We start from the raw sequence: 8,430 nt of genomic DNA, 5'->3' as shown, positions 1-8,430 counted from the left end.
CAGGATACATAATAATAATAAAAAAGAAACTCCATGAACGTTTAAAATTACTGCTACTAGGAAGATCAGCTGTCGTCCCCTTAACTGAATATTTTAATCGGTATTTTGCCCGTGATTTGCGATGTAGACATGTCAAACTTTCCTTATTTGTTGTAACTGAGGCATTATATATTAATTATTCAATAAACAGAAGATTGAATGTCATGAGCCTTATGCAGAGTCGTTTTGTCACATGATTAGTGCCCTACCAAAGAGCTCGACTAACATTTGTTTCCTGCAGTAGTCAGGCTTTTAGTATGACACTAATCATACTTCAAAACGACTCTGCATAAGGCGGCATGATTTTAACTGTCCTGGTAAAAAAAAAAAAAAAAACCCTCCGGAACAAGATGTAGAATTCTCTGTTGATCCTGCCCAAACCGGGACAGTTAGGAACCTTACTTTGGCGCTGGAAACCCGGCTTCGAACGCGATGAGAGCTCATATGATCCAAGTTCAGCTCATATAGCCTCAATACTGAAACGGTGCTAACTTCAAACAAATCCAATTCGCCTTATATTGTATTATCATATAAGAGTAATTAGCTTAATAGTTTGCAACTCTGAATAACATGGCAGGTACGCGTGTCGTGGCACCGCTGTTGTGTCGTTGATGTATTTATCCGTCTTTTGTAAATATTTTGATACTAATTCTATGGAAGTAGCTGCCGGATAGGGAAAAATCAAGGTAAAAATATGAAATATTGCTGTTATATATGTAAGTTATTGTAAATTTTTATACTGTTTTACAGGACGAGATGTCATGAATAAGTAAATCTTTTATGTACTCAGTTGTGAGTTTCTGGTCCCAAAGATCCACGTCAACAATTTGCATATTATCAGGTATAAATATATTAAATGTCAATTGCATTTCAAAAACTTTCAATTATGAAATACGTGAATTTCCGATACTAAGAGGGCTTCTACAAATTATAAGTGTATTTATGTACATATCACATTGAGCCTTGCACTTAAATGTGGTAACGCTATCTACAGAAGAGTTGAGTTTAGCCCAGCCATAGGAACTAAAAACTTGGCACAACAACCCTTAGGAGGTCATGGTTAACCAGCAAAGTTGTGGCACTCATGCCGGGTTAAGTTCTGTTAAGCCTCGCTGTTCATACGTATGTAACTAAGTAAGTGAAATAGATCAAAACAATCCTCACCTAACCCTACCTAAACTCTCATAATGTGACCGAACTATTGATAAGTAATTATTATTATGTTAAAAAGCTGGCAGGGCTTAACAGATTAAATGCCCTCATACCATTGGGTTGATGTATTCAGCACATTGACTCTCGTTACTGTTACCGCTGTCTTTCTAGACCAAGGTTTGCTACTTCTTTCTGTCAAGTAGCTTTATTGTTCTTACAACGCTGGATGGTCTTAGCAGTACCAACATTTCCTGCTGAGTACAACAGACACCCATCTTTCCTCTGACCATACCCAACGCTACTTGCTTTCGCTGGTGCCTCGTGTAGCGTAGTCGCTAACGCTCTCGCCTTCGGTGCGAGCGGTCCCGGGTTCGATTCCCGGTGGGACAGTCAGTCGAAAAAGTGTAAAAGCTTTATCAGGCCTGCCATCCTGAAGGAGGTTTTCCTCATTCACACAAGGCAAATGCCGGGGTGATACCTAACTTATAGATCCCAGGCCGCTTTCTTTCTTCCCTTTTTCCGAGGGACGTCATCCTTCATACGTGACGGGCTAAATGGCCATGGATGCCGAAAGTCGAATGTCCTGAAACCTTGATTTCGCTGATCATATGAAAACGGTATTCTAGTGCGGCTAGGACGTTGGCACTAGCCTAACAACCGGCGGGTCAACGTATAAACCAAGACGCACCGTTTTAACCGCTCGGTCCGTTCTAACCAAGCATAAGAAACCCATTCTTGCACTGAAACAATGTTTTCATCATCAGCTTTTCTTACCAGTTTGTCTGATGTTATTTTCCAATGATTGATAGATTTAAAAAAAAAAAAAAAGAAAGTTCCCACAGAACTAATAGAAAGTAAAGTATGAAATATTCAACCAAAATTTATGGCACTGTAGTATGAAAGAGTTTATGACATTTGCACGGAGAAGAATTTACTGACAGTTGCCCGGAGAGATCAATGACGCAAGCCTCCTTAATTTTCGATGATGACACTTGCACGGAAGCTAGGGAAACAAGCGTTAACATTTATAATAGGTTCAAATAAGTACTTATATTAAAACAAAAAAAAAAAAATCATTTTCATAATTTTCATTTATTTAAAAATCATTAGTTGAAATGTTTTAGAAAAAAAAATTAAGTTGACTGCCTTGTTGACTTTAGAAGTTGACTAAAAATTTAAGGAAACTATGTCATCCCTGTTGTTTACGCCCTTCTATCAAACAAGGAACATCAGATCTACGATAAACTCTTTGTAGCTATCAAGAGCCACGTACCTAGCTGCAATCCCGAGTCTATAGTTATGGATTTTGAAATTGCAGTCATTCAATCAATCAACTCTGTTTCTAGCAGCAACGATATCCGGTTGCAACTATCATTTCAACCTGTGTGCGGAGTGGAGAAAAGTACAGGAACTCGGTCTAGTGACTCAGTACAAGGAAAGTGCAGAAGTTCACCTTCACGTTCGAATATGTGCTGCACTTGCTCATGTACCATTACACCTCATTGACGATGGCTGGTTATGTATCCAAGAAGAAACACAAAAAAAAAAAAAAAAAAATGAAAGTTTACGATGCTTCTACGACTATTTCATCGATCAGTGGCTTGAAAATAGAAGTATTTCAAGATGTATGTGGAATTGTTCTGGTAGACGCTACCGAATCAACAACGTCTCGGACGGTTGGAACAGGATGTTGAACAGTTTGTTTTCAAGGTCTCATCCGAATGTATACTCGTTAGTGAATACACTCCGAGAAGACTGAATACCATGGCCACACTTACAACAGGGTAGCTCTCAATCTTGACGTCAAGAGCAGAAAAAAGTCTGCAATTATGACTGATAAGATTATTAGTGAGGCTTTGTGTAAACTTGAAAAGAATTATGTCTAAAGAAATTTCTGAAAACTTATATTCATAAATAAGCTTATATTCATAAATTAGAGTAATGTACATAAAAATGGACTAGTTTCTGTTGGAATAAAAAGAAACTGAAAAGACAAATGTGGTTTCCGCTGGAACCAGAAGCATGAAAAAAATTGACTAGCTTGGAAAGTGAAAAACAAAAATGTGGAGGACGAAGAAAGACCACTTCCGCCTGGTGTTCCCTGGAAACGACATTTGTCGGCCGGAAGTATCTTTCCGGGCAAATGCCCCGCACCCAGTATGAAATACAGTATAAGAAAGTGACATTTATTTCATATGTAAAAATCATTGTCAGATGTGCCTTTTTAGTCTTCTTAGTCTTCATAATGATCTTGCAACGAATACACGATCTTCAAGAACGCGTCACTGACGCTCAATAGTAGAGCTTTCACCTTTTGTGCGGTTGAGTCTCTGGTTCGCTTCCAGTTCGCGCCAAATGTGTTTTGTCTTGGACAAACGCCGTATGTGGGTATTTTCTCGGGGTTGTCCCGTTTCATTCGGTGTTCCACTTTCTTCGTTCCACCATTTAGTTCACTATCATCATCACTGTCTCGCTTAAACGACATTGATGGAAAAGGGTGGATGAAGTTTAAAACTTACTGAGGTAACAATTGAACGGGTTTCACTGTGCAGTTACTGCGCTACATGTAGCAATGACCAGGGTGGATTGATTTAAATCAGTCTGATTGTTGATTGATTGTTCATAAAAATAGAGAAAGTTTATAAGGTATAGTGCTACTTTCTCTGCTATATATGTACGTTCGGGCATGAGGTAACAAAAGTCAAGGTGTGAGGCACATAGGCACCGATCCCGGGGGACTGGGAGGCTCGGGTCCCCCGAAGTTTACTTGAGCCTCCGAATTGGTATTGTATACTCATTGGTGTCTTCTTAGACGTTATGTGAAAACGAAACACATCCCTGAACAGGCTCACCCAAAGTTATACAGAAATTGGTGCCGCTGGTGAGTGCTGTGAGGTAGACCACTATTACACTCACATCCATAAATGCATAAATGTGTCCTTGTTTAACTTAACAATTACCTGTATTCAGCTAGTCGTCTCAGTGCGATACATCTACATCATATTTTCTTTGTATTGCTGTTAAATATACAATGTACGATATTTTCCATGTAAACCACAGAAACTGTATGCTCCTGTTCGATCCTTGCGTTGTTAATAATTAAGATAACACAAAAAGTATAGACCAACCTGGGTGCACAAATGCTTCCTTTCGGAGTCATAGGCTGCCGAAAACATGAAAAATGAACTTTAAAGGTCCATAGCTACAAAACTATGGAACCTACCGTAGTCGGGTCAAGACTTCACTTAGGAATTAAGATGTGCTCTATCCAAAAATACTTGTTTCAGAATTCTAAGATACTCAATTTTTATTAGGCAGTTTGGCTACGGGCATATAATTTGAAGTACTCGAAAACTACCTCTATGAAAATTGTTGCGGAAGTACCGCAGGATTGAGAAATATGGATATTTGGATATAGCACATACTAGTTCCTAAATAAAAATCTTGACCCGACTACGGTAGGTCCCATAGTATTTTAGCTATGAACCTTTAAGTTATTTTTTCATGTTTTCGGCAGCCTATATCTCCAAAAGGAAGTATTTGTGCACCCAGGTTGGTCTATATTTTTCGTCTTACCTTGGTATAAGGAATCACGTCCCAAATGATGTCGGTGTTGTTTTGAAACACCCTGTGTGTGTATACATATATCCTGGCTTTAGGGACCCAGTGTATCTTTATGTAATAAATAAAAATAAAATAATAGAAGAAACCAAATGAATAGGCCGAAAATACTGAAATGGATAAATAAAATAAAATAAGTGCAGGTATTCAGATTTTAAAATTAACAGATTTCAAGATGTTTACTTTCTTTTAGGCAGGCTTTGATCAGTTTTTAAATATATCTACTTGAAATATTTATAAAAATTATTATTATATTTCAGGTTACATCATGGTTATGCTCGCCTATTATTGTTGTTAAGATTTTTTTCCTGAATCCTGATGCATAATATATTAAAACTTCCGGCATAATGTTCTTCAGAAGACCGGAAATAATAATATGGTATGTAGTAATATCATGGTGGTGTGTGTAGGTTGTATAATTTTTAATAAACTAAATAATACGTTTGTTGAATTTGTGACATAATTTGTTTGTATGATATACATTTTTTTGACTACGTGACTGGTTATCTTCCATATTCGAATCTTCAAATCAAGCGTTTCGATGGAACCTTCTTTCGTGATTCTTCACACACCGCTTCGTTTAACACGTGTCTGTTTCATTCACATATTTAACATTTTCACGTTATCTGTTTAAAGGTTATACATTTAAATAGCAAATATCCTACCGATCTAGTTAACTTTATTACCAGATATTAGCTATTATCATGTATTATAAAGGTTTCTTCTCTGTTATGGTGTCAAAAAGGCTTCAATAAAATGGAGACCCAAATAAAGAATGATGCAACTTCTGTCTGTAGGTTTTATTAAATGCTTTCCTATTTCAATGTTAATATATATTAATCTAAGCCGTTAATACTTATCGGTGGAACTTAATGTATTTCCTTTCCTTTTACGATGTGTGCGTAAGTAAACAAAGTTAATGGGAACGTGCATAGTCGAAGCGCGGATGAAAATTATTATTTTCTTTTCTTTACAACCATATATTCTTGTCCTCACAGTTCGTTATTTTCACTTTCTGAACAATCAGTATTCACTATTCAATGTATAAATAATGACACATGAGCTGTAGTAGTTTTTGTATTCAATATATTATCAATATTTGCCTTAAATATAACAGCAAACTTACATAGGTTCTTGTAGTTCGTAGTTGCAAATCGTTATTATCAATCACTATAATAAATAAACAAGAACCGAGATATGATTCGTTGCCGTAACTACCAGTAAATACAGAAGTCAACATACAAATTTGAAATGATCAACAAACAAATCGATATTAATCAGTACTGGTATATTTTAAACAAACTTTTCTTTTTCTTCTAGTTAGTGCGGTATTTAAAAGCACTTTTGCCCTGAAGCTGGTTATACACAAACATTATCATTTCATGTTTCGAATGAAAATTATTTCTTTCTTTTCTTTTTTTCTTTTTCTTTTTTTTAAGTTGGATATATTTAATACTTTATGCTTGAGTTAACCACTAAAAGAAATACTTCATTTTTAATTTTTTTAAAGAAGTTATTGAAACATCGTCATAAAATGCGGTATAAATTCAGCCTCTTGTCCCGTACTGATTGAACCCAAAGGATGCATCCCAAAATCCTCAAAGACAGCATACACCATATCTTATGAATGTCTGGTAATGTTAAGAAAATTATTATTATTATTATTATTATTATTATTATTATTGAAATAAATTTACCTACTTGATCCTGACTTATTCCAATCTCAAAAAGTAGGCCATCTTGTGATACTGAAATCCGACTTTCTTAAAGGCGAGATAGCATGGTGGGAAACGGCCTATATATCAGGGTTGATCTTACATGATGGTCTGTGTATCTGTATATAGTATACTTGTCAGTTCCACTTGATTCAAGCTCCGGTCCTGGTTTGGAGTCCGCGTTAATAGGTCCCCTCTGTTATAACCTCGGTATTGCATAAAAACACGAAACATCCAAATAATAAGCCCTAAGAAATCGGGAAACATGCGTTATGTTTCATGAAAATCTGATAATTTTTACTAAGTTTATCGTGAAGCATAATGCGGCTTCCTATTCTTGGCCGATTTCAATGGGAAACAAAGGGAATGATTTGGAAGCCACAAAGTAAATATATGCTATATTACATCAAAATCGGGGTCGCGGTGACTCAGTGGTAGAGCGTTCACCTGTGGTACATTGGATCCTTGGTTCGATCCCAGCTCACGCCAAGTGAACTTTGTGGTGGGCAAACACCATGTGCGTGGGTTTCCTCGGGGTTGTCCTGTTTCCTTATTCATTTCTCATTATCACCGTCCCTTTAGCCTAGCCGGCATAAGCATGGGACATAAAATTTAACGATTTCATTTTTACATCAAAATCGAATATTCATAACAAAAGTTATTTTCTTATAACGTTATATATGTGCGGAAAGTGTCAAGTAGGAAATGTTTATTCCCGTATTGTTGATAGATTTCATCCTCAAGGTATAGGGTTATTTTTTGAGTCCGAAAGAAACGGTAAGTTTCTGTAAAAGAACATAAATTTCACGAAAATTATCGTGGATCAGACATACACAAATGCATGTAGAGTTGAACAGTAGACTCGTTTACGTTTAATGAAGCTCTGAGAGAGATTATAACATTTTTTATATATACAAAATGTAATTTCTGAGTTGGACTAATGAACATCAGCATGTCCCAGATCATTGGTAGCGTGTAAATTCATGTGTGTGTGTACATATCTGTATGTGTGTGTCAAAGTATTTCAGTTCATAGATACCCCTGGAGAACACTGTTCTTTCTATTATTGTTAGTATTGCATTTCTATTCGCGTGTTTTGGATTGGCAAAGTTATTTTAATGTTACGTGGATCACTGATATTTTACAAGTTGGAGAATTTTATATTAAAGCGAATCTCTATCATACGACTGACATATATTTATGTTTTAGTCTGGTCCATGATAATTTCCTTAAATTTGCACGATCTTTTTTAAAGCCGTCACGTGATTTCTCTTAAGCTTAGGAATTCAGCCGATTGCTTCTGGTTGAAATTGGTCAATAACAAAAAGCTCGTTCGTAGCCATATGGTTAGCATACGCGTCTTTGTCGCACAAGACCGAATTACATCCTCGGTGGGAGCTTATGTAGTTCGGATTCCACGTTAAGCTGTAGATCAACGTCTCATATAGTCTAGCTGCTGAAAGAGACACTCAACTCTAATCCAATTGGTCAACAATAAAGGTAGAAGGGGAAAAGTTTACCCATATACGAATGTACAAAGGCTGCCCTCAAACAACTCCAGTGTCCCTCGTGTTTGCAAACAACAACACCAGGCGACCGACAGCGATCTAGGTTGTAGTTTAATTCATTAGCTAATGATAGAGTAGGCTGCGAGGTAATTTAGATTAGGTAGGATAGAGAATTCCTGTTGGTACAAAATATTCAACCATACATATTTATTTTACCAGTAAGTTTATAGTAATTATTCGCTATCGTTGTCTGGATCGTCACATTTCTGCTTCTTTTCGGATTAAAGGCCTGCACTGTTGACGCACAGATGCATCCTTTCTTGCCATTCAGTAAGTACAGTCTTCTTAAATTGTTCCGGGTTGGCACTTGACTCACGACCTTCGACAAACTTTCT

At 36.7% G+C, this 8,430-nt stretch overlaps 1 protein-coding gene across 2 annotated transcripts in view; it reads left to right on the top strand.

Moving 5' to 3' along the window:
- Nucleotides 1-437: 437 nt before the first annotated feature.
- The window catches only part of sll (adenosine 3'-phospho 5'-phosphosulfate transporter 1), a 45,331-nt gene continuing 37,338 nt past the window's right edge, over nt 438-8,430 (top strand). Inside the window, exons 1-2 of one of the 2 annotated variants that reach the window (XM_081758956.1) lie at nt 438-725; nt 5,073-5,191. In XM_081758956.1, the coding sequence (XP_081615082.1) occupies nt 5,160-5,191 (32 nt within the window). In that variant the 5' untranslated portion in view covers nt 438-725; nt 5,073-5,159. The remainder of the gene's footprint in view (nt 726-5,072; nt 5,192-8,430) is intronic. The other variant, XM_081758955.1, reaches the window with a different exon arrangement.

The sequence above is a fragment of the Thermobia domestica genome, chromosome 5 (genome assembly GCF_964235325.1).
Source record: "Thermobia domestica chromosome 5, izTheDome1.hap1.1, whole genome shotgun sequence".
NCBI classification, from domain to species: domain Eukaryota; kingdom Metazoa; phylum Arthropoda; class Insecta; order Zygentoma; family Lepismatidae; genus Thermobia; species Thermobia domestica.
Note: the sequence above shows the minus strand (reverse complement) of the source record. Positions and strands in the feature narration are given on the sequence as shown.